We start from the raw sequence: 26,265 nt of genomic DNA on the forward strand, positions 1-26,265 counted from the left end.
TATCAGAGATCAATCTTGCATTCAGTTTCACATTGCTTCAATTTTTAAAAAAATATCTGAAAAATAAGTAATTTTAAATTTTGCTAATGATATTAATAATTCTGTTTCCTGAAATCTCTGAGAATCTGATAATTCTCAAAAAAACTTCGTATAGTTGCCTAGACCTCTTCTCTTTTCCCACATTCAGCTGACACTACTGCATTCTTTAATTAACAAAAGCTCTATCTTGATATGTCATATGCACTTGAAACTTGTGAAAAAAATCAATAATGAAAAACTCTTTTCATGTCAAATCTATTTCCCTTCCATACATACATACAGAAGCTCAAACTGAGGAAGTTAAGCTTTAAAGTTTCACTACACCTCAGTTTTGGTAATTCTTATGTTCACATCTTCCAGAATGCAGTCTTTCTTGTGTTTAACCTTATAAAACCTGAAAGCATTTGTTTCTCTTTGAGCCACTCCTAAGTGTTTTTATATTACACTTAGTGGAAAGCAAAAGTAGCTCTTTTATTATTATAGTGTTATTGATCAAAGACCTAACTTAAAAGATCTCTTTCACCATAAATGATGTTTATTTCCATGTTTTTCATGCTTCACACCCACCATACCACCACATCCATAAATTCCAGCATTCTTCTTGCAGTTTTGATTCGTGCCATTGTATGTTCTAGGTTTTGAAGTCTGGCTGTTACAGGAGAGACTCATGGCATTCAGGATTATACAGCCTGTAAGTAGCAAGAAGCTTAGAAATTTGCCCTAACTTGACAGTAGCCATCACAAAATTCAAACCAGATGAAATAGCTGCCATTTTTGTAGTATATATATCCTGGGGATATGAGCACTCCTTAGTGTTGATGACAATACAGACACTGCGATAAATGACCTTTTGATGGACTAGAAATGTGATCAATTTTACCTGAGCTAGAGTAGTTTAAATGAGCTTTGAAATCTGTAAAAGCTTTCCAGCAGAGTAAATAAGCATTTAATTGGGTCATTTAGGATGCATATTACTGACCATTTGCTGTCATTTCAACCACAACAAAAAAAGAAATGTTCACAAGGCATGTTCACTAAGTAAATAAACTGGATGACACTGGCAAGCTCACAGGAATTTTTTGTTTGTTTGTCTGTGCTTTTTCCTTTAAGCAGTAAAGAACAGAGAGTGTAGACACAGTATAGTTCATCATCATATCACCTAATTCTGGGGCAACCTTAAAAAATTAGTGGTGCCCAACACAAACACCCTTGCAGCTTGTACTGTGTCTTTGGACCCTCTGGAACATTCCCCTGCCTCCTGAATGACTTCTTAACTCCTATTGATTGGCTCCCCCAGCTCTTATCTCGGTGTTGCACTGACACTTGCCACATGCTTTACAAGCACAAGTTGGATTTTATCGAAGGCTGCAATGTCAGAAGATGTGCTCATTCTCTAAGGAAGAAAACAACGGTTTGCCAATGGCAACAGCATCACCTGCTGTTAGATTAGAAATCAGCATGCCTTTTCCCTGAGCAGTAAATCTAATCCCTACTTAATTTTTCAGGGTAACCGAGCTGAATATGCAGATCAGGATTAAGAAATCAGACCATACAACTCATGCTTTACTGCTATGTTTTATAAAATTTTGCCATGTGCACATTACAATTCATGTGTTGGGATTTCTAGTGTCACTCTGACACAGAGAAAGCAGAACATTTTGATGTTTGTGGCTGTAGATTTTTCTCAAATAGAATAAGAAGGATCAGTCCATACAATGGAAAACTTTTGAAAGATTGATTAGAAGCAATCCTTCCCTGGGTTTGTAAATCACCATTAAACATAGTTTCCTAAAGAAAAACAGATCCACAAATTTGCATATGAGATACTTGAAGTCTGAGTTTAGAATAGCATCTAGGAACACTACACTTTAAATTTAATAATTAGGCATAAAAATGATAGAATAAATTCATAATCAAGAAACTGGAGTAGGTACATGATATTTTTAAAATGAGGAATATTTCTTCTTCCATCAAAATTTGACTACAAAATAGCACTTTCTTGGAGATCAGGTTGATTTTACAGCTCCTGTTGACTTGCTTAAAACCAGATACAGTTTCTGAGGATATATGAAGATTAATGATTTCTTACAATATAGAAGGAACCAACGTATTGATTAGTATCTATAGCTCTGAATCACCAGAATGACAACTTTGAGTCTTCCTTTCTTCCTTTGTCCATCTGTTGACTTGCTTAAAACCAGATACTTACAGTTTCTGAGGATATACGAAGATTAATGATTTCTTACAATATAGAAGGAACCAACGTATTGATTAGTATCTATAGCTCTGAATCACCAGAATGACAACTTTGAGTCTTCCTTTCTTCCTTTGTCAATTTCTTCTCTTTTAAATTCAGATGGCTATGAGCTATCTTCGTGTTTCTACACCTAGCAATGCTTTCTGTGATTTAATTCCCATGTATGTTTACACATACATGCTATGTCACACACTTGCTGGGTGATGTCAAGGGGAAAATAATACAAAGCTATTTTGATAAACTCCTTTATGTTGCTGAAACTTGGAAAGATAGAGTAATGTACAGAATAAGTTTAGTTATTAAAAAAAGGTGGAAATATGAGGAGAAAAAAATACTTGACAATGCGTGCCAAATAAAATTTAAAACAAAAATAATTTCTATTCAGGAGCAGATTTGTTTTTGTTAAGTCCTGCAGTAAATGGCCAGAGAGTAAATGGCCAGAATTGTAAGTCCAGAATTACTACTGGCTTCTTTTGAACCATATTGCTATCATGTTGAGATTTCACTTTTATTAATTGGGCACAAACTAGTAATAGACAGATGTTTCTGTTGCTTCAATTTGATGTAAAAGAAGTTATTCACAACCCTAAATACTTGAATACAAAGGATTTGTATCATATAGTTAAACTAATCCTCTTTAGGAATAATAAAATTAATTGCTTATCATACAATAAATTCTTAATGTGAACAATTAACACAGGTTTCAGAAAATGACTTTACAGATTTCTCTCCACTAGAGGTCTCTAGAGAAATACAATAAACTCTTCAGAAAAGCAGATACCTTAGACTTTGCTTCTTGACATTTTTTGCATGTCCTGGAAGATGAAAATCAACACCTGTTCTATTCTCATTCCAGGTATTTCTTTGGATATATTATTTCTGTTGTGGATAATAATTATTCCTATTACTATGATAATAATTCAAATCCATTAGGTATTTTAATTGATTTTATAGTTAGGTATTGAACATTTATAATTAGAACTTCAAAATCACTTAATTTAGGAAATATAATAGCACAAAGCATTTAGCAGAAGGAAGGAAAATAACTAAGGTGGCAGCTTAGTTTACCTCTGCAGTTACTATTTTTTGCTAATGCTTGCCTCATTAAATATAGTATAACAATGTCAATGAGCTTGTTATTAAGTGTTGGACTATAGCCTACTGTACTCAATGCAGAGAACAAACAGGATTCTCTGAGATTTGAGGAAGGGTCACTAATCAGAAAACTGGAAAACCGTGTAAAGAAAAATGGTTGCCCTGCTCCAATTGCTCCATCGTTAACTGTGGTGGATAGTTCTGTAAACAAGGACTCAATGCATGCACCAGCATTTATTGCTAGTTTGTTGTTTGGGGGGGTTTTTTGGTGCTACATGGTAAGTGTGTAAGAGAAGAGCATGAGCTGTGCTGAGATCTCAGAGATGAGGGAGGGACTCCTGAGAAGCCAGGTTACTGTGACAGTTCTGGGACTTCCTGAAGTTTTTCAAGTTAATTTTACAATGTATCTTCTGATTTTTTTCACCTTTAAATTGACAACTGCAAAGACTACTCAACTAAGGCAAATTAGCAGCTTGAAATATCACGGCTAGGCACTTAAGAGGTGATATTTCTCAGGGTATTTCTTGCTGAAAAGTCCAGAAATAAATAAAAAGCTCTGAGAGGAATAAGAGCACATCACTGATATTCTCTTAAAGCTTGTAATATGAAGTCACACAGTTGACCCATCACTTCCATCAGTGGATCTGTCAGTGAGGTTTCGGGCATGGAGCTCACACATCAAGAGGTGCTGTCACTTCCGTGAGCTATCTTGAGTGTTTTGCAAGTTGGGTATATAGAGGTCATGATAGAACAGAAGCCCACATACCATTTAACCAAATGGCTCTGCTCTTAATCTTAGAAACCATGAAGTGTTATGCAATCACATCTATATAAATGGCAGAATTTTTTCCTTGACATGAAAATTTCAAACTCCTGGACTGCAGTCAACACACCGCTGCCCCTGGAGCTGTAAGACTATCCCTTCATGGTACACTTGAGTCTGTCACTTCTACCACAGTTTCCTCAGTTACGGTTCAGAATTAGATTTTCCATTTCCTTTACATTTCCCATTATACAAGAGGCTTTGAAGGACTGACTAATAAGTCAGTAAGACTAATTAGTCAATAAGAAAGGTACACATGCCAATGTTCAGATACTCTGTGATTTTTATATGATATGTAATCATATATTACATATATACATAAAACTCTGAATGAAAGCATTATGTAACAGTATTTGTTATCATTAGAAGTAAAATTAATATTTAAATTAATACTGTATTTGATTGAGTGACTACTTCATAATCAGAATATGTGTTAATTGGGCTTTTTTTTCTCAAGACAAAAATTTTATTTCATGTTATTGGCAACTGTATTTGAAACTTTCATCAACTTCACTAGTTAAACAGCTCATAGCTGATAACTGTGAGGACATGGAAAACAAAAGAAAGCAATGCAGTTCTTATGGGAACAGACATCTTCCTCTAGGTTTGAATAAAACCACACGCAGTGATCACGACCTCTGGATGCCTCAGTGCTATAAATACTAAACCATTAGTCAAAGTATAAACTTCTCAAACTCTCTTTGTTGTTGTGTCAGCAGAATAAAATGTTAAGCCTTCTGTAATAAGGAAGAAATTAATCAATTGGGGATTAAAAGAAATTATTTATATGCTTAATTAGGGTACTAATTTAGGTTACTGAAGCTGGCAGCAAAAGCTGCTGTTCTAAGGGGGGGTGGTACAAAGTTTCAGGTTGATCCTGTGGTTCCCTCCCACCACCTTCTAGCATGTATATAAATTGTCAGCACTCCAGACCCTTTGCCAGTTCTCTCTTCTAGACTTGCCAGAAGCAACAGAGGACTAAAGATGAAGATCTTTTTCTTATTCACTTTTTTGACTTTTTTGTTGTCTGCTTTTGAACACACAGCTGCTTATGCTCACTATGACAAGATTTTAACTCACAGTCGAATAAGGGCACGCGACCAGGGGTAAGTAACTGGCTTTTATTTCTAGTTTAAAAAGAAGCTTGTTAATTTTTATTCTCCCCTTTCTTCTAGCATTATATTACATGTAATTTTTCACAATGAATTTTTACTGTCATTCAAGTAGAGTTTTCTTTTTAAATTCATTTTACAATAATTTTTCCTGACTAAAAACCTTTTCATGGGGTTTTAAAAGGAGACAGAATACTGTTAAACTTAATAAAATGGAAAGAACTCTAAATCCCCTCTTCTAAATGGATAAAGTGTGATTGAGAACCGCCAAAATTAATTTCAGTTCCTAAGTATTGTAATGGGAGATCAGAAATTTTTAATGTGTTTTCAAACTTTTGCAGAGTTGATAGCTATCCACAGTATTTGCTCTCTTTATTCCATCTTTATGAAAACCATTGGCTCTATTTAAATGTTTCCTAATGTGGGAATATATACTGGGGATCCTTCGTAAAACTTCTGTTCCCTGTAAAGCAATGCAGCACGCTGCGCAGCAGGGCTTCCAAAGGCAACGCTTACAAGCCAGTCTGCTGGGAGACATGGAAATAATTTGAACAGCTGGTGTCAGGGAAACATGTGCCTAAAGATATTTTCCTCTTGTCTTCTTAAGCAAAAAACATTCTGTGAATAAGAATTGTTTACCCTCCTATCTTCCCACTGCCTGCTACACACACACGCTTTTCAAATTTTTTTTAGCTTTTCAAATAAAGAAGCTCGCTGGCTTCCCAGTGATGTAAAGTATATATTCTAACTTCTGAACTGATGAATTTTTTTAATTGCAGAAGTATAAAAATAAGGAGTGAAATGCCTTTGCTCCATGGAATTTGACTGTAAGAAATTCATCTTTGTACACCACCATGCTAAGGAACACGTATTCCTCCTCTGAAATCTGTGACTCCTTTTATTTACATGCCAATTTACCCTTTGGTCCCCAGTAATTCCCAGAATGTTTATTTAGGTGCCTGCGGTACTCAAGATGGTTGGTAATCAAAATAGCTGATTGATTTACAGAAGACAGGGCTTCCTTCTACATAAAGAACAAGGCACTTTTCTTCCCCATCTCCCCACGACCTCCAGCTGCACAGATGTGTAAGAGACAAAAACTTTAATGAAAAGAGCCTCATGGTGTTCACTGGTCCCCAGTGGCTGGTATTTCACTTCACAGGGGGAAGGGAGTAATGGATATCGAGACTTGCCTGGGCACAGCTGGTGATTACTGCCCATCAGAGGCACAGTGTCAAACCAGAACATGGGGAAGCTTCTGTCGCTGCAGGGAGGGTGGACTTGCCAAGGAATCCAGCTGGGCAGTCCCAAGAACTTGCACTGTGGCTACTTAAAAACACACCTGTCCTGGGAACTGAAGCCAGATGTTAATTTCTTACTCGACAGGAAAGCTATTTGCTACTATTTAATGTAAAATTTTTCATGTACAAAAACTTCTTTTTAAGATGTTTCTCATTGCACCCATAGCCCAAATGTTTGTGCTCTTCAGCAAGTTATGGGAACAAAAAAGAAATACTTCAGCACTTGCAGAAACTGGTACCAGCAATCCATCTGTGGAAAGAAAGCGTAAGTATGCTCTGCTTCCAAACTACTCTCCTCTGAGATAATAAAATGTACTATTTGAAAACTCCTTTTCTCACAGACAAACTATTTACAGTTTATATTAGAATCTTCTCCTCCAGGTGGCATTGCAATACTGACTTCCCCTTTCCTTCTCTGGGCACACTGCAAGTCATACAAAATACTTCACCTTTTCAGTAAAGTCTGCCATACTACTGACAACTTTGGCACTAAATTTTATTCTACCGCAGACACATTGGGAAGAAAGGTATTTCCTGGAAATGCTTAGAGAGGAACTTGAATATTCTCACAGGCAGTTTTGGAAAGCAACATACTTCTGTGGTTTCATTCCTAGATAGATGTCATGTCTTCCCATGAAAGAAAGTCTGCTCTCAGAATGAGTCTGAGGGAATTCATTGCTTTGCAAAGATCCAGAAGCAGTGATAGATAACTTCATGTGTTAGGAAAAATAGTTTGAAGTCTGAGTCTGAGGGAATTCATTGCTTTGCAAAGATCCAGAAGCAGTGATAGATAACTTCATGTGTTAGGAAAAATAGTTTGAAGCAATAGGCGGTTTAAACTTATTGAACTGAAATCATGTGGAGACTTTGCTCTCCTCATGACTAGAATTTTGAGGAATGTTAGTTGTAAAACATTTCACAAATCCTGTGCAAGGCCTCAAGAAGTCTAATACAGCCAACCAGAGGAAGACATTGAGCGGTGGGGCTGGGTGGGTTTGGTCTTGACAAAGTTATCACCTGCCCTTCCCCTTCCAATTTAATGCCCCCTACCATGGTACAAGCATGGTGGGGCTGGGTGGGTTTGGTCTTGACAGTGTACACAAAGTTATCACCTGCCCTTCCCCTTCCAATTTAATGCCCCCTACCATGGTACAAGCACCCACAGAGCAGGGCTAGATGAAGAAAAGAATGTGTATGACAATAAGTTGAGTCATAGAAGTCCTGAGGGTTGTTTAAGGGGTTTTTGTGGTTATAATAAGGCATCTGTTGTAACTTAGTCTTAGCCATTAATGAGTTTTATACTCTGCATACTAAACCCAGAAATACAGACAAGACTAAGAGACTTCTCCAATAAGAATGCTAATCCCATGGACAACAGCTCATCTCATGTCAATATCTCCATGTTAAAAAGGCCTCTCTAGCTTATGTCTGTAAAATGTTGAAAGTTTTTATTGTGTGCAATTCCCATTTACAATGGAAGTGTAACATGCAAATTTCCTAAAATCAGCATTTGTTGGACCAAAAGTCTTTCCACTGTTTCTCAGCAGTATTTTATCTCCATGCCAGCAAGAAGTAGAAACAGATGAGTCACAGAGCTGATTTGAATAAACTGAAAACTGGCTGTATTAGCCAAGAATAACAAGGATTAAGGTAGTGCTGTTCTGTCTTTTTCCTTTGGAATATACTTCTTTGCATGAGGTCAGGACAATGTTGTACTTAAAAGAAAAAAAAAGGCTAAAAAAATCAACAAAAAAACCCCCAAAATAAAAACAAAACAAAAAAACAAACAAACAAACAAAAAAAAAAGACAAAGAAACAAACCCCATCAAAACCTCAAGAATGCATTATTGGTTTCTTAGCTGAATAATTGCTTTCTTTGTTCTTTTGCCCACAGTCTTATGCTAAACTAGTAGGTATGCATATGAGGATAATTTCTGGTCTGGTCTGAGGTGGCATTTGCCCTGTGTGCTCTGCCTACACACAGGTTGTACTGAGGAACAGCATCTTGCACTGAATTTTATCTGGTTCTGACCTTATTGTGGGCTGATGCTCCATACCAACCTCTTTTCTCCCATGCCATTTTTTCTTATATTTTGGGTATAGTTAAAGAACCTGCTAACTTCTACAGAAAACTGTAAGGGAACATGAATAATGTAAGTAGGAACTTGCTAACTGAAAAGAAGCCTGGGCTGTGCATAACAAGATACGTGGTAAAAAGCACTGATCTTGTAATGCTTGGCTGAAGAAGAATTTTCTTCTTACCTATGTTCTTCAGCCAGTTTTCTGTCTTCCACTAATTGTATCATTGTTGGATGTAGTATGAGGATTAAACTTGCCATGTCTTACTCTATGCTTATAACTCAGCTGCCTCTTTCCTTTTTCCAAAAAGCTAATTAAACTGCAATCTTTCATAGCTTCTCATGGGATGATAGGGAAATATTTTCTATTCCAGGGGAGAAAAAATATTTTCTCATGACAAAGCAGTTCACACAGTTAGGAAAACATTTTAATTCCTATTTTCCTACACTTTTTTTTTTAAACAGATAATCAGATTATTTTGTTTTTATTATTAGCTTCTGGCAAGGATGCAAGGAGAACTAAAAGGTTTATCATTAGATTAAAAATCTGTAGCCTCTGCTATCCATGCATTCTCAAGACATAGCCTTTAATTAATTGCTTTAAAGAAAGAGATGTACTAAAAGAACTATACAAATACTTTCAATATATGGCTTCTCTGTTGAAAATGTGCACATGGCAGAAGGGGGAATATGTCATGTACATATATACATGTGAAGGAATGGATTAAAAATATTTTCATAGCACAGAGAAATAAAATACTATGTTTAAAAAGAAATAATTTTCACCACCTCTATCAAATTGCTCTCTTTTATGGAATGATAATCCTCACTTTTCCAATCATGGTGTTTATTATTATTTTTCTTCCAGTCTGCTTTATTTTAAAATCTCTCAAAGTAGTTTGGATGTCAGAAAATATTACGTCAAATTTTTTATTTTGAATAAGCTGTTCATTTTAATGTGGTTGTGATTCACTTTTTGTCAGCTTTAAATTATGAAAAATGAGAAAAATGTACTCAACTTCCACCAAAGATTCTGCAAATTAAAACTGAACTGTAGTGGTTAAAGACCCAGTAAAATCTTCAAGGAATGAGTGTTCAGAACTTTTGAACTTCCAACATCAGCCACATCTATAAAAATAAGTATATTTTGTAAAGCAGTGATGTCATTATGGTGTACCATATACTGTACAGTGTACCATAATTTGAAAAATGATATCTGAAGTTTAATGTATTAAATTTCTTCCAAGGAGCTAAAATTACTTCAGCGATAACTTTAGTGAATTTTCATTTTCCTGTGAAAGGGGAGGGTTTTTCAAACAGGTCAATGGTAGAACTCTTATTTCTGTCTTGTTAATTAAGAAGACATTATCTTATAAGAAACACAGTGTTAAAATGAACAATATATTTTAGAATTGTCATTTTGCCCTGGTTTGCTGTTATGTGTAGCTTATGTGCATTTGAGAATGAGTATTTTTATATAACATTTCCTGGCCTCTGGCAATGCTTAAGTCTCTTCTGTGGTGACAAACTTTTAACACTCTGGGCTTGGTTTCTTATATTCTGGTTTTCATCCCTACTACATTTACCTGTGAACTTTCCCTTGAGTTTATCCATCCAGTTTTTAGTGACTTTCTTCTCTGTAACCAGTTTTATGTCTGTTCTTAATTAGTTCTCTCCCTCATTCCTGAGCTTCTTCAAATTCTTCATTGGAAAACAGAGGCTCTCTTATCCCACTTTTTGTCTCCATACAATGCACAGGACCTTCTCTGAAATACTTGTTAATTCCTATAACCAGTATGTAGGTGACCACATGTAGTCCTGTCACTTTAATTTCTATGATGTTCTTTTAAATTTGTCTTTTTCCTTTACAACCCTTCGACCAGGATTTTATTTTAATGATGGCAATCATTCTTTAAATTCAGAAACTTTACATTTAGTAATATATGACCAATTTGTAATCAATACAAAAAGGGCTGAATGACAAAAAAAGGATGAAAAGCTGGGGAGTATGTGCTAGCAAAGAAAAATTGATAATAGAAATAAAACTAGACTTAGCTAAAATTAGTTTATTTCTCCTGCATATTATTTAATTGTGCTTTTGTCTACATCCTACAGAACTGTCTTATATGAGTGCTGTCCTGGCTATATGAAGATGGATGGTACAAGAGGATGTCCTGCAGGTACAAGCTTATTTTCTTATAAATAAATTGGCATATGGAAAGAATTACAATTACAGCAGAGTTTCAAAGATGGTCATCATGAGAGATAATTACCTCTTTTTAAGAAGTACTGCCTGAGAATGCACAGCTTCATTTGCATGTGGCAAGCACAATTAACAAATAGCTAGCACTGAATTTGATCATAAAGTCTAGGTTGAATTTCCCAGCTCATTCCAGATTCTGTGTTGGTGAGAACTGATAGTGCTTCAGTTCCCAAAGCTGCCAAAGAAGAGCTTTAATTCCTAATCCCATCAAGTCTGAGACTAATCTGAAGCATACAGGTGTGGTCAGAAAGCCAGGACCCAGGGTGGACCATATCAAAATTTTGTATTTTCCTTTTACTGAAAAACACTTGAATCTAATTTACCTGAAGGGTCTTATTGCCTTTATCAGAGAAAGAGTGAAAATGAAGACAGAACTTCTTCATCTTTCCTATTTATGCTATTCTGCTTTGTAAAAATAAAACATCAGCAGGAAAGAGTAGTATGAGAAGGAATACATTTCATAGTTTTTGATCCCTATAATTGAGATAATTATTTTATGTTCAATAATGCAGATTTCAGTTTGTTTAGATAAATTAATCTCCCTTCAAATGCTGACATTAGGATGAGATCAGTCACACACTAGAATCACTTGTTCTTCTCAAAAACCATAAAAAGATCCAACAACCTTTAGGCTGCATGCAAATGTCTCACTTTTCTAGATGCCTAAAATTAGGAGAGATGAATGCTGTTCTCATGTAGCCATGTTTTAGCTGTGAGACTGTGGCCATTCTTACTCTCTAGATGGATCGTATATGCATAAACCAGACACTGGAAGAAGAGTAAGAGGCCTCACAAAAAGAATTCTGGACCATCACGACCAAATAAGACCCACTCCACTGACATTTTTGTGGGATAGCCTTCCTCCTTCATGTTGGGTTGATTCAAAATACACTATCTCTTCTAAAGAAAACTTTACAATATTCAATATTGCTTGATCTAATTTTTCATTAAGAAAATCACAAAAAGCAATAGTAAGCACATCTACTTAGATGATTTTTGAATATGTTGACAATGATTTTTTTTTATCTAAACATATTGTTTAATTCTGACTTAAACAGTTTCAGAACTATTATGCATCCAAAAGACACAAAGAAAATTTGATTGTGATAAACTGAAGAGTTTACAGTATTCTTTCCTCATGTTTATTTTAGTTGCTCCTATTGATCATGTATATGGTACGCTTGGTATTGTGGGAGCTACCACCACACAGCGCTACTCTGACATGTCAAGGCTGAGAGAAGAGATTGAGGGACGAGGATCATTCACTTTCTTTGCACCAAGCAATGAAGCCTGGGACCAACTAGATTCAGTAAGTCTGTGTGTCTGTGTCTGTGTGCATGACTTAAACATTTTAGCTGAAGCAGCTAGTGTGGGATAAATTAGATTGGAAACAATGTCAGATTTTTAGACATAGAAGGACATAATACAGGTAATAATGAAATAATCTACATGTTTAATGTACATTTCTGAAGCTAAAGAAGCTGGGTTTACTTTCAGGAGTACTAAGCAACTGTAATTGCTTCTTACTTAAGCACTTGCATGACACATATTAGTATTGTTAATTTCTTTAGCATAGTTTTGGGAAAACTCCTAGGAATTCCAGCAGCTGCATGATGTATGGCTGTACACTGTCAGAAATTCAGGTGTCCTTCTTTTAGTAATGATTTTAGTTGAATAAACATTGAATTAAAGCTCCTCCAATGATTTGAATGTGATGAAGACTCATCTTCCATTTGTGAGCAAATCAGACTTACAGATCATTTAAGTAGAGCCAGATTTATAGGCATCAAAGTCATCTTCCCTAACAGATGCTGAGTATGTTGAAAGCATATACTAAGGTAAACAATACGTACATCTTTCTGAATGGCAGGATGTTTTTAAGCTTGTAATTAATTAAATTTCTTTTTTTCTTCAGGAAACTCACAGGAATTTGGTTGACAATGTAAATATTGAACTGTATAATTCTCTCCACCACCACATGTTAAACAAGCGCATGTTGACAAAAGATCTTAAGAATGGCATGACTCTGGTGTCCATGTATAATGGCCAGAAATTGTTTATTAACCACTATCCTAATGGGGTAAGTCTATTCTCTTTTTTCCCCCTAATGTATTTATTTAGATGTTGCCTTTATTTCCTCATATAACAAAGAAAATATATTATCAAAACATTACCATCCACCAAGGCAGTTGCCACTGACAAAAATAAATGTTCCCTTGAAGAACTTTTGACTGCTGTGTAGACTAATCACTAAGAAGAGATGAGTAAAGATTGTGCTGTTTAGAACTCAATGTGCAAATGAAAATGAAGTTTTGTCATAAAAGACAAAGCCTTTTGTGGTCCAAATACATGGTCATAATAAATTTGACAGCAAAATCTACTATTAATTTTTATCATTTTGCTAAATAATATTAAAGCAGACTTTTTATTTGAATATTTGAATTTGAGTGCATGGTAGGAGCATTTGAAGTTGTAAGAAAAAAACATCCATTATTTACCTAGGCAAAAAAAAATTATAACTGCTAGAAACCTCCCAGTTAAGTCACTCATCTTTGTTGTCTTAAATGCATCAAAATGTTTATTTGTCTACGGGTTTTATTGCTAAAAAAAAGCAGCAATATAATCAACATATTAGCCAGATAAGAAATCAGAATAATTGCAGTAAGAAATTAAACATGAATATGAAATCAATGTAACCTGAATAAATCTTCTGCTATCTTTCCAGAAACTCAGTCAAGCTTTCAAAGCTTACAAGGCTTTACTTCAAATTTTAAAAAAGCTAACTGGAATAACAGCAGTGAATACACAATTTACAGTACCTACATTGCCAGTCTGTGAGAGTCAGGTTCCAAGTTTGTGATAAAATTAGTGTTTAATCTTCTACTATTTGGTTCTTCAAATATAGGTTGTTACTGTTAACTGTGCCAGGATCATCCATGGCAACCAAATTGCTACCAATGGTGTTGTCCATGTCATTGATCGTGTTCTGACTTCAGTTGCAAATACCATTCAAGATTTCATTGAATTTGAGGATGATCTTTCTTCATTTAGGGTAAGTGGACAAAAACAAAATCTCTTCTCTGTTTATTTAAGGAGGGTTTTTTTATTCTTTTTTTTTTTTTTTTTTAGGGTAAGTGGACAAAAACAAAAACTCTTCTCTGTTTATTTAAGGAGGGGTTTTTTATTCTTTTTTTTTGTTTATGATACCTTGAAGTAAGAGGTGTTACCTCAGTAAGAGAGAGAAATAAATTAAGAGCTCCAGGTAACATTGCAAATCTAGCCATTTAAAAAGTCATCATCAATAGGACAGAATGTGTCCCTGTACCTAAAACTTGTCTTCTCTTCAAGCACTGAGAAAATGAAATATGAGCATGAAGTTACAGTCTGGTGCTAGATAAATAAGAACAATTTAAAAATGGATAATAAAAAATGGTAAAGACCCCAAATAAATTTCATAACCTGACTCATAGAGTCAGTAGATGCACATAAGTAGGATTCTTCTTGCACAGACAAAGCATGATTAAAAATTGTCCAAGTTTCCAATTTTTCCATCTTTTGAAAAATGCGTCTGCACAGTGTAATGGGTGTTCATGCTGCATATTTTGAAAAATATGCCATTGGCTTGCAGATAACTGTTGTCCTTTTCCATCTTCCATCTCCTTAATAAATACAAAAAGGTATTTTAAATGTAGAGGCATAAATGGGGAGAAGATCCTCTGAATCCCTCAAATCCAGTTCATGATAGTTACAGGCAACCACGATATTTAATATATTTTTAAAAACTTAATATAAAAACCAATACTTTCTGGTTTTCAGTTTAAAAAACATTCCTCTGTCAATTATTTTTTTCATCTTTCTATAACATTCATGATCTAACTTTTTAAAACATTATAATCTCAGTCTAGCATCCAAGTATCTCTGGGCATTAGGTAAAATTAGACAGATAATGTATTTTGGTAATATTTCAAATAATCAGCATTAAAACAAAAAATTATATTTTAGGCTCCTGCCATTACATCAGGTGTCATGGATATTCTTGGAAGACCTGGCCATTACACAATCTTTGCTCCTACTAATGAAGCTTTTGAGAAACTTCCAAGGGGAGTTTTAGAAAGAATCATGGGTGACAAGGTGGCCTCTGAAGGTATTTAAACTTTTTTGCAAATCAGAAATATGTATGAGTGGATCAGGAGGCAGAAAATGCACTAACTTTATAGCTCTGGAATGAAGCACCTCTACTGTCGTGTGTGTAGGAGGAGTTATTTCTCCTGTCTCTAATTTTTCCATTTGCCTAAGAATAGAAGGTAATTGAAAACTTAATCTATAAAACAGTTTAAAGGGAACTGTGAAAATATAAGCACATTGACTTTCTAATAGTGCAGCTGCATAAGTCTGATAGACATTCCCATTCCTAGAAATTCAGGGCTATCTGAATTTGAAATTCTCTCATACTTTTGCTTAGCCTATGGAGTTTTGTACTCATAGGTCTTTTTGGATCATATCATATGCAGTGACCAGCAGATTGTAGCATAACCAATACATTTTTAATAATGTAAGGGGTGCCAAATAGTTTTGATCATAAATGTGATTTAGAGGCCTAGAGTATCATTACATTTAAATAAAGCATCTGTGAGTGAAATTAATTAAAAACAGTGTAGCTGGGATAATTCACTCCACACTTACGTAAATTATACGCATATGTGTATGTGTCCGAACACCTACATCTATTAAATTCCCATTCTTTTCTCTGCAGCTCTTGTGAAATTCCATATACTAAACACTCTGCAGTGCTCTGAAGCCATCACAGGTGGAGCTGTCTATGAAACCTTGGAAGGAAACACTGTTGAAGTTGGTTGTGATGGTGAAAGTCTGACTGTGAATGGAGTGAAAATGGTGAAACGCAAAGATATTGTGAGAAGCAATGGCGTTATCCACCTCATTGATCAAGTGCTAATTCCTGATTCTGGTCAGTGATGTATATGAAAAACTTGTTGCACTGAAGATATTTTTAATAATCTTACCCAAATTCCCTCAGATATATAGTTCTGGAAAAGCATGGAGAATCCAAATCAGGTATAAGAAAATATTGTGTGTTAAAATACCTTTTCTTAATTCTTTATTTGCAGCCAAACAAGTCATTGAGCTTGGAGGTGCTCAGCAGACTACATTTACGGACCTGGTGGCACAGCTAGGTCTAGCATCATCTCTAAGGCCAGAAGGCCAATACACTCTCCTGGCACCTGTGAATGGTGCTTTCTCAGGTTAGTAGCCCTACAAGATTGTCAAAATAAACAAGTATATATGCTACCCTGCCAGTGTTCCAAATAACTCCCAGTACTTGTTCTATGTCTCACTGCAAGATCATCACAGAGAAATAGAATTGCTTCATCCTTTCAAATTACATACCTTGTAGAAATACAAAACAAGCCCAACCACCAGGCTGCACAGATTGTTTTCAGTCACATCATTTGCTAGTGGAAATAGTAGTACTAAAATAAGATACAAAATATGTGCAGAAAGATTGTAGGAATAGATATTAATAAACTGCTAGTTTTCTTAGTCTTACATTACTTCCATTAGATTCAAAACCTATTTATTCTCAGAAAATGTATGCAGTAGTTTAATTCCACCAACAGCTAAGTACGACACATCCTCTTGATCACTCTCCTCTTTCCCCCACTCTGGGATGGGGAGGAGAATCAGAGAAAAAAAAATTAATAAAACCTCATAGGCTTAGATAAGAACAATTTGGTAACTTTAACAAAGTAAAATAATAATACTAATATGACTAATAGTAAAATAATAATAATAATAGTAATAGTAATAATTTTTAAAATTATAATTAAAACCTAAGAGAAACAGGTGATGCATGATAGAATTACCCTGACCTATGCCCAGCCACTGACTGGCACCTCCCAGCCAGGTTCCCCCAGTTTATATATTGTGCACAGCATTCTATGGTATGGAATATCCCTCTGGCAAGTTTGGATCACTTGTCCTGGACATGATTCCTCCAGCCTCTCATGCACCTGGCCACTCACATGAGACACTGAGATGTCCCTGGCTTAAGGTGAGCACTGCTCAGCAACAACCAAAATATCAGCATGTTATCAACATTATACTCATACTAAACTCAAAACAGCACGGTGGGGGGGGAAAATTTGACTCTATCCCAGTTAAACCCAGGAAATACAAGAAAGTTATTATTTCTCAGTACATCAAGACAGAGAGAAACTGATATAAATATACCGCAAAACAGTTGTTTGTATATTTGCAGAGGTGACCACACGGATATCTTGTCTTTTCTCAAAGAATTGGAGTGTAGTCTCACTACTAAGGAAACAAATTTGATAGATTTTAGGTGCACATGTTGAAAGTACTAGTTCTAATACAAAATATAGCAGTAATTCAGAGGATGGAGCAGGCCCACCTATAAATCATCAGACATATTAGTTATAGTAATTAATCATGGCTGTGTCAAAGGTTCTTGACTGAATTTGAGGAATGGTCAAAACAATTTATCTTCTGTATACACAAACCTGTCCATGCTTTAACTCAAGCATTTCAAAGAAAGATTCAGTATTTCCAGATTCTTTTAACTATACTTAATAAAAATTCGCTATATAATTTACTATACATTAATATCTAATTTTCTTTGTAGATGACACTTTAAGGCTGGATCAACGTCTTCTTAAAACAATCCTGCAGAATCACATTATAAAAGTGAAAGTTGGGCTCAATGAACTGTACAATGGACAAGAGCTGGAAACAATTGGAGGAAAACTACTCAGAGTCTTCGTGTATCGCACAGTAAGTGAATGAGTCTTTCTAAAAATATGCATCCAACTATGAAAACAGAAGTTAATAAAAGGCAAAGCTGAATGAAACCGCCAACATTTACCATTATGATTATCTAGCAAAAAAATCCTTCAACTTTTAAGACAGCAAAAAATTTACATTGATCTTTCTCAATCCAAGCTTTGTTTGAATGAAGAACTCTTTGGGAAAATACAACAGAATTTCAAAGTGGGTGCTTAGTTGCTTACAAATTTTTGAACCTCGTTTTTAACACTAATTAAGAATAATCTCAAGGGAAAAACACACACACACAAAAATCAACTTTTAAAATATTTGCACCCTGCTATTTTATTATAGGTTTTGCTATTTCTGCTTACTCAAGCAATGTCAAATTTCCTGGCAAGAACAAAAAATTTGACTGTAGGAAAGATATATGGCTGTTATTTTTAACAGTGTGTAAAAAGCTACTACATTTGTTTCTCTTTCAATAAGGCTGTATGTATTGAAAATTCATGCATGGTCAGAGGAAGCAAAGAAGGAAGAAATGGTTTCATTCACATCTTCAGACAGATCATCAATCCAGCAGAAAAGACTTTGCATGAAATGCTGAGAAATGATAAGCGTTTTAGGTGAGTAGCAATACCGACAGAACTGAGATTTTCCTGCAGAGGTATATAGGGCACAGCTGGTCTGAGAAAAAGTTTTGGACTGTGAGCATGTGAGTTGTTGGAGTTTTGAGAGCAGGGATGGCAGAGAAGGGTTTATTAACTACACAAATAACATAAAAGGGAAAAAAAAGTGGGAGAAGAAAAATGTTCTCCAGCTGTATGCTGAAAAGGCTTCCACACTTTATGCTAGAATGCTTTTTTATGGCACAAAAGGTTGTAAGACATGAGAATGAGAGCAGTAAAAGGACAGAAGGAATTGAGTGATACATCCAGAGCTGTAAATATAATGGACTCTGGAGTTTTAATTAATGAGTGATACAATTCCATATGGGTGCAGCAGGATTGCTTACCTTTCCAGTACTTATTTCTGTCCCCTTCCTGCAAGTATCTCAATACTCCTAGAGCAAGAACAATTCTTTGCTTCCTCCTTTTATCTGTATGATCTGCAAGGGTTTGATCCCAGTTGCCAATATATTTTGCCAATATATATTTTTTCAAGTAGTTTTCCCTCTGTCTGCTACTTTTAAGAATGCCTTTTCCTTTTTTCTTTTCTTTTTCTTTTTCTTTTTTTTTTCTCATTTTCCTCTACTATAATCTTTATTTCTGGGAAACAGTGAAAGTGTTTGAAAAATGAAACTATCAGCAGTAAAAATGGGGGAACTAAGTACCTGGACTCAATTATACCACATTTCAACAAAATGCATTTGTGGTTTGTCTGTTTGCTGTAAACAGCATTTTCCTCAGTCTGGTGAAAGCTGCAGATTTGGATGATGTTCTGTCACGGCCTGGACAGTGGACCCTCTTTGTCCCAACTAATGATGCCTTTAAAGGTTTGACTGAGGATGACAAGGACATACTGATAAGTAAGTAACCAAAAAAACCCTGGAACTATGAGCAAATTAAAATTGATTGGAAGGGAGACTAATGCACCTCTCACCCAAAAGCTGTCTGCTGAAGCAGTTTACCTTTTTCATAGAGTAGGTCATAGGAATCCCCTTAATTATTTCCTTCTTAGGCATAGAGAAAATGACTTTTTGGAAAAATCTCCAACCTTATTTTTAAGTTTAAATTTCGCTTCTCAATATCTTATTCCGTAGTGTTGCTTCCTTCCATTATTTTTGTCTTCAATTCAGAACTTGAAGTTGTCCAAGGCCAATGCCATATCGGACTAATTCTGTAGTTAACAAGACAATTTTATTTGCCCTTCTGCATTTCCAGGGGCTTTATGCACCATTTTTTTCTATCATTGTGACTGAGTTACTTAATGGTTTCCTTGGCCCTCATAATTTTATTTTTTTTACAGCAGATTTTTTTTGTGCCAGATTGTTTTCTAGAATTCTTGTTTTGGTTTTCTAAGTTATTATGTTGATTTCTCCATAGAGATTAAACCTTAAAGTATATAGCCCTTTAACCAATATAAAGAAATACTTTTTTTATCTATAAGAAAGATACAAACCAAGGATTATTTCAACCAGTAACTATAATGGCATAGTTACAAACGTAGTCTGATAGTTTGTGCAAAAATTTTTGGAGTGGCCATGTTTAGGTTTTTTACGGAACTTAATGCTACCTATTAATGGTCCAGTACAAAATATCAGTGCTAATTTTACTAGGAAGCAGAAGATAATTAATTGCATTTCTGTAGTGAAGTAAACTGCAATAGTGTAAGTGATCAGAGCAAAACACGGGGAAAAACCAGAAAATTTTCACTGAAAGAGACATCAGGAAAAGAGTATGACCAGACAAGATTCCCACTGCAGTTTCATCAACACTGGAACTCCTAATACCAACTAGTATCAGCATGTAATTGTAGTATGGATGGTCAATATTCCATGTAATGGCAAACAGATATGTTTTAAAGTTTCTCTGCTTGATACCCTGTCTCCTGGGCATGTTATAGTCATTCTGCAGCCCATCCTATGAATCTCAACCTCCATACACCAATACAGCCTTCTCAGGATATTAACTTGAGCTAAAGAATACTTTTATTTTTAAAGACAGTCTTGAAAATATTGGATTTGTTTTTTTCTTGTCATCCCACATAGGAATGTCAAACTTTGAAATATGAAAATCTTCCCTAAAATAGGGTGGTTTCCCCTTGCCTGACTTCTCCAAGCTGCTTCTGTCCTCTGTAAGAACAGACAAAGTCAGCACTTCTAATTGCTCCATTGACCCCTTTTATGCTCTTTTGTAGAAGATTTCTCACAGGATCTTTGTGATTATGTTCTGAGTATCTTTTTGTCATATTGTTGGGCTTTTTCCCATGTATGAGTTCATGGTATTTTCATGCATATTATGTTTCGTTCTAGCTCAAGTCTATGTGAATCCTTAGTATTCTTACAAAGAACAATCCCCTATCATTTAATTTTATTCCTACTTTTTTATTTTTACATAGGAGACAAAAATGCTCTCAGGAATATTCTTCTTTACCACTTGACACAAGGAGTTTTCATCGGAAGTGGCTTTGAGCCTGGTGTAACAAATATTCTTAAAACCATCCAAGGAGGCAAACTCTACTTGAAAACAGTTAAGTATAGAAAATGTCTCGCTGCTACAGCCTTTTAACAGAGATTTGATATTCCATGTCTATCCACATTATAAAATGGCATATATTTCTCCAAATGTTATAATAGGGTTTGAGTTCATTTTCTAATGTCTCCGATAACTTGGGTTCTTTTTGATCCAGGTGAATGATACTCTTCTAGTTAATGAACTGAAATCACGAGAATCTGATCTCATGGCAACAAATGGTGTTATTCATGTCATTGACAAACTCCTATATCCAGCAGGTGAGTATTATTTCATGAAATTTGTACCCACTCTTTTAAATTTGTTTACATGCTTTGTAATGGCAATAACTTTAAAAAGGTAATCAATTTAAAGATACAATTCCTATGTGGAATTTGAAACAGAAAATTTACCTCAATGCTCATTTTGTGGAAGAGCCTTGCTTGAAACCTTGGCAAGACTTTGAAATTTTATGAAAGTAAAGTATATGAAAGACAAGACTAGTCAAAGACTACATTTTCTTCTGATATGGAATAATATATATTGAGTACACACCTGTGTGAGTGTTTGAGAATGATTGCATCTCCTGATCATTGTAAATCCAAGCAAAAAGCACACAGGTGTATATTTCCTCTTACATGCCTGTTCTTTTGTCAGAGCTGCCTGTTGGAAATGATCAGCTGCTCACCATACTGAAGAAGTTGATTAAATACATTCAAATTAAGGTATTCTTTCAGTAATTATCTCTGTCTTTCTGGCAGGATCTGTGAAAATGAACACATTATAAGTCATAAGTGATTCTCTGGTCCTTTCTTTCTTCAGCAGACAACACATTCAATAGCTCCCAGTTACTCAAATATAATAATGAATGACACCCTGAATTCAACAGTTATGTTTTTCAGTGCCAAATAATGTAGTATATTTGTATTTGGATAACTTCAGTTTGAATTGGCCCAAATCTGCTCTTTAGTTCACTTTATCACTCTTGGAAAACAAATCACTTTTTTGAAAAAAACAAAAAATACTGAGTGACTAAAGTCTTACGCTATTAAAACCAGTAGCATTAAGAACCTGTGAAGAAAAGTAGGCATCCTTGTCCATCTCAGCTATCCTCTTAAGTTCACATTCTCCCTCAACAATGAACAAAGTAACCTATAAAAATAGCATCACCTAACTTTTAGGTCAATGAAGAAGTGAATCCTACTCACTAGGAAACTATAAGGCAAGCATTACTTTTAAAAAATTTTAAATAAATTGCTTTTCTGTTTTTATAGTTTGTTCGTGACAGTACCTTCAAAGAGATTCCACTGACATTTTACAGTAAGTTCATTTTAAATACTTCCAGTTGGGTTGGATATTACTTTTTAAGTGGTGCCAATTCCAGTTTGGAATTGTACATCGCTTTTTCAATAAAGAAGAAAGCAATTTCTAGGAAAGTAACATGTGCCAGTGAAGAAAAGGAAGATAAAGACGCAAACTACAATGTTTCTGGCTGCTTTGCTACTGTATTTTTTCCTTTCCAGATGTGTGACTGGAAAGTAACCCTGAAGTAAGCTGTTTAAACTCTTGGGGTAGACAAGATACATACGGAAAAGATTGTTTTTCAGCTTTTAGCCAAGGTTCAGTGCTTGGTGCATAACAAAGTTATATCTCTCTCTAAGTACATTGTACTGTACTCTGCAAGATGTAGTATTGTCTGTGTGCAGAGATACTTTTTTTTTCCATAAATATTTCCAGAGGGACAGAGTGTACCTCTTGACCCTGTTTCCCATATGCGCAAATATGAGGCTTGAATGGGAGACAGTTGTTCAGAATATTTTCTCTTTAGGGAGTACATGTTAAAAAAAAAACAAAAACCAAACCCTTTTAGCTCTCTTGCAGCCTTTCCCAGGGTATGCATTTAATTTCTGATTATAGAGTATGTGTTGAAACAAGCTGCTAGAAAACAGAGTTCCTGCTGTAACCTTGTGAGGCAAGATGAATTTAGACAAATTATTAAATTCTGATGGAGTCCTACCCATATTTCACAGTATAAAGTGAAACCATCCCATCAGACTTTTTAAAACTGGGAATGGACATACTGAAGTTAAAAAACCCTTGAAACAAAAAATGGAGTAATTCACCTTGATGACAAGTTGAATATGAGTCAACACTGCCCCAGCAGCCAAAGTTGCCAACTCTGTCCTGAGGTGCATCAGGCACAGCATGGCCAGCTGGGCAAGGGAGGGGAATTGTCCTGCTCTGCTCTGCACTGGGGCGGCCTCACCTCGAATGCTGGGAGCAGTTTTGGGAGCCAGTTTTGGGCCCATTGTCCAGAAGAGGATGATCAAGATGGTGAAAGGTCTTGAGATCAAGACTTTTGAGGAGCTGATGAAGTCACTTGGCTTGTTCATTTTGGATAAGAGAAGGCAGAGGGGTGACCTCATTGCTGAGCAGTGACCTCATCTCAACTCATGCCTTCCCCAAGATGGGCAGTGGAGGGGGTGTGCTGGTCTGCTTTATGGTGACCAGTGACAGGACACGAGGAAATAGAATGAAGCTATTTTGGGAAAGTTCAAGTGGGACATTAGAAAAAGGTTCTTTACCTAGAGGGTGGTCAGTCAATGGAACATGATCCTCAGGAAAGTGGTGACAGCACAAAGCCTGATAGAGTTCAAGGAGCTTCTGGACAGCACCCTTGGTCATATGGCTTAGTCTTCCTTCTCCTTTGAGAAGAAGGAAGTTGGAATTGATGATTCCTATGCATCTCTTCCAACCTGAGATATTCCATGATTCTACCGCCCATGGCCAGTGAGAGTAGCACAGGAAGCAGTGCCTGAGGTCCACATTCACGTCTCTCTCAGCTAGAGAGGTGAATGTGGACATCTAGAAAGCTGTAGCTGTAGATTCAGTTGAGTGAAAGACTGGGAAGTCTGAAACGTCCATCATTGTGGGCTTCTTCAGTGGATGGGTATGAGTCAAATCACTATCAGAGGTGTTCAATGAATGCTTGAGTATGTCCTGGGTATAGAGAGACAATTTGATCTCCCAAGGTATATTTTCTGTGATGTTCTACCTATAGTTCTGAATGCCAGAAGGTTTCCTGTGTATGCCTGATCAGCTCCTGAATGTAAAGGGCAATATTTAGGCATAAAGTATGTCAGGGAATTGTTCAAAATTTTGTGTGGGTAATTGTATAAGCCATCTCTATTATGTACCATACATCATCATGGGTACCATGACCTATGGGTTTCATAAAAGGCAAATACCATATCAGCAGATTCTGTCTGCAGGTGACCTGAGTGGATCACCATTTCATAACCAGAACCAAGATTCATACTCTAGATCCTTTTGTGTTGCTATTCCACCCATTAATATCTATGATTTTACCCACATCTTAATGAGCAGACCAAATCTAACTGATCGTTGCCTCAAAGAAATTGTAAGAATGGAATGCGCTGTATATTCCATTTTCTATATTTTCAGAAATTAACATAATTGAAAGCAACGTCCAGCCTATCATCACAAAGGAAGGTAAATGAGGCCTGTGGAATATATATTTCTGCATATGTTCATATACATATTCAGAATATATCTTGAATATATTTCTTTAACGGGATGCATTTTATACCCAGCAGCTCCAGGATGCTAAGCACTTTGCTGGAAAAGCAAAGATACAAATATTGCAATTAGAACTGACTGAAATATTTTGTATGAAAAGATTATCCATGGTTTTTCTCCCCAAATGAGTTTTCTCCTTTTTCTGTGGGTATTTAAATATATCTTAAATAATATTTTTAAACCATTTATTATATCCTTTATTTCAATTAAGAGATTTCCTTTTTTTCAATTAAAACAGATATTTTACAGATATGTTTCTTATACTTTGAAGAAAAATATTGGTTCATTTTGCTATAATTTTCAATCAGTTCTAACTACCAATATCTGTTGGATGCCTGAAAATTTTATCTACCCAATTTTTGGCTTTTTTTATTTCTCCATATGGAAGCATGACTTAAAGATTAGCGATGGGGCTGAAGAGGAAAAAATGTGGGGATGGGACTGCTAAAACCACTTGTGATTTATAACTTATGTAAAGCTGATGAGATCCAGTTTCCCGTTGAAATAAAAATGCTGAAAGGGAGTTTGTTTTACCTCAACTGAGGAAGGCATTTAAAAATGTCATGCAAAGAATTTTATCCAGACTGCTTAATCAGTGTTTTTGGGAGGATTTCCTTCCAGAATAAGTGACAAATGCCTGCTTTTTCAGGAGTTTGTCTGCACTTCATCCCATTTAGGATTAGAGGCCATTGAACATATATGCTGATCTTTGTTGCCTAGTTTTCATCATTAAATCAGATCCACAGTGCAATATAAATGGATAGGTTATTTTATAGGGTAATTCATCCAAGCTATTTTAGAAATCTTGCTATGGTGAGGGTGAATCTCTCTGAAAGTACCTCTTCTGCTCTGTTAAACCTAGAGACAGAGTATATAGTGTAGGTGATTTACAGGACGTTTAGAAGTTGAAAATTTACTGAAATAAAATAGTCATTTAAATAAAAAATAAAAATGAAAAAATGAAATATTTTTTTAAAGATTTCATGAAATGTTAAAGGTCTGAACACTTGTATAGTCAAAGTTAGATTTACATTTTAGTCACCAAATAGAGAAAAAAAAAAATAGTGAGTATTGAAGGGCTACTCCTTTCCATTTCTGGTACAGTATTTCTGCTTTGGGACACACTCCAGGGAAAGATCTCTGGCCAGTGCAGTCTTTCTGCTGATAATTTCTTCAGATATAGACAAAATAAAACCAATTCTGTCACTTCTGAGCTTTCTCAGTAACAGTAATGAGTGGCAGATGCCATCAGAACCACGTAAATCCACAACAGTCTGTAGATAAAAGCTGGCAAAGTTAAATGCTAATTTTGTCAGGAAGTTCTACTAGATCATGATGCAAGGGCGACTTCCACTAAAAAAATAATTACATCTCTCCCCACCAAGTTTAGAGGGGGAGATGTGTCTTCTCCTGTCTCAGTGCATTCTGCTTCTGTTGTGCTTCCATTTTTTGTACCTGGGCATGTATAGGATCTAAAAGATTAAACAAATGTAAAGGGTTAAATTTGAGTGAAACCCAAATCTTGACCAAAAAAAATATTCAAAGGATTGATTTCAGACTAGGCAAAATAGCAGGTTATGCCTTTACCTTTTGGTTTGTACATGTCTGCTGAATCCATCAAACAAAAAGGTACAGTTACTGAGAAATGAAAAAAATTTAAGTATTTATAAACATTCCGAAGTACAACTTTTACATTATTTTAGTTATATTTATCACTTATATG

At 35.5% G+C, this 26,265-nt stretch overlaps 1 protein-coding gene across 8 annotated transcripts in view; it reads left to right on the plus strand.

Annotated features, from left to right (window-relative positions):
• The first annotated feature begins 5,007 nt into the window (after positions 1–5,007).
• The window catches only part of POSTN (periostin), a 31,528-nt gene continuing 10,270 nt past the window's right edge, over positions 5,008–26,265 (plus strand). For 3 of the 8 annotated variants that reach the window (XM_039696632.1, XM_039696633.1, XM_039696634.1), the window contains exons 1-17: positions 5,167–5,320; positions 6,794–6,892; positions 10,821–10,885; positions 12,120–12,277; positions 12,884–13,048; positions 13,874–14,020; positions 14,971–15,112; positions 15,722–15,934; positions 16,095–16,229; positions 17,630–17,778; positions 18,259–18,395; positions 19,167–19,297; positions 20,830–20,960; positions 21,121–21,223; positions 21,600–21,667; positions 22,217–22,262; positions 24,408–24,455. In XM_039696632.1, coding sequence (XP_039552566.1) covers positions 5,199–5,320; positions 6,794–6,892; positions 10,821–10,885; positions 12,120–12,277; positions 12,884–13,048; positions 13,874–14,020; positions 14,971–15,112; positions 15,722–15,934; positions 16,095–16,229; positions 17,630–17,778; positions 18,259–18,395; positions 19,167–19,297; positions 20,830–20,960; positions 21,121–21,223; positions 21,600–21,667; positions 22,217–22,262; positions 24,408–24,455 — 2,059 coding nt within the window. In that variant the 5' untranslated portion in view covers positions 5,167–5,198. Of the gene's footprint in view, positions 5,321–6,793; positions 6,893–10,820; positions 10,886–12,119; positions 12,278–12,883; positions 13,049–13,873; positions 14,021–14,970; positions 15,113–15,721; positions 15,935–16,094; positions 16,230–17,629; positions 17,779–18,258; positions 18,396–19,166; positions 19,298–20,829; positions 20,961–21,120; positions 21,224–21,599; positions 21,668–22,216; positions 22,263–24,407; positions 24,456–26,265 lie in introns of all 8 variants that reach the window. The other 5 variants (XM_039696637.1, XM_039696635.1, XM_039696636.1 and 2 more) reach the window with 3 other exon arrangements.

This window comes from Passer montanus, unplaced genomic scaffold (genome assembly GCF_014805655.1).
Source record: "Passer montanus isolate IOZ18808 unplaced genomic scaffold, ASM1480565v1 scaffold99, whole genome shotgun sequence".
Classification (NCBI taxonomy): Eukaryota; Metazoa; Chordata; class Aves; order Passeriformes; family Passeridae; genus Passer; species Passer montanus.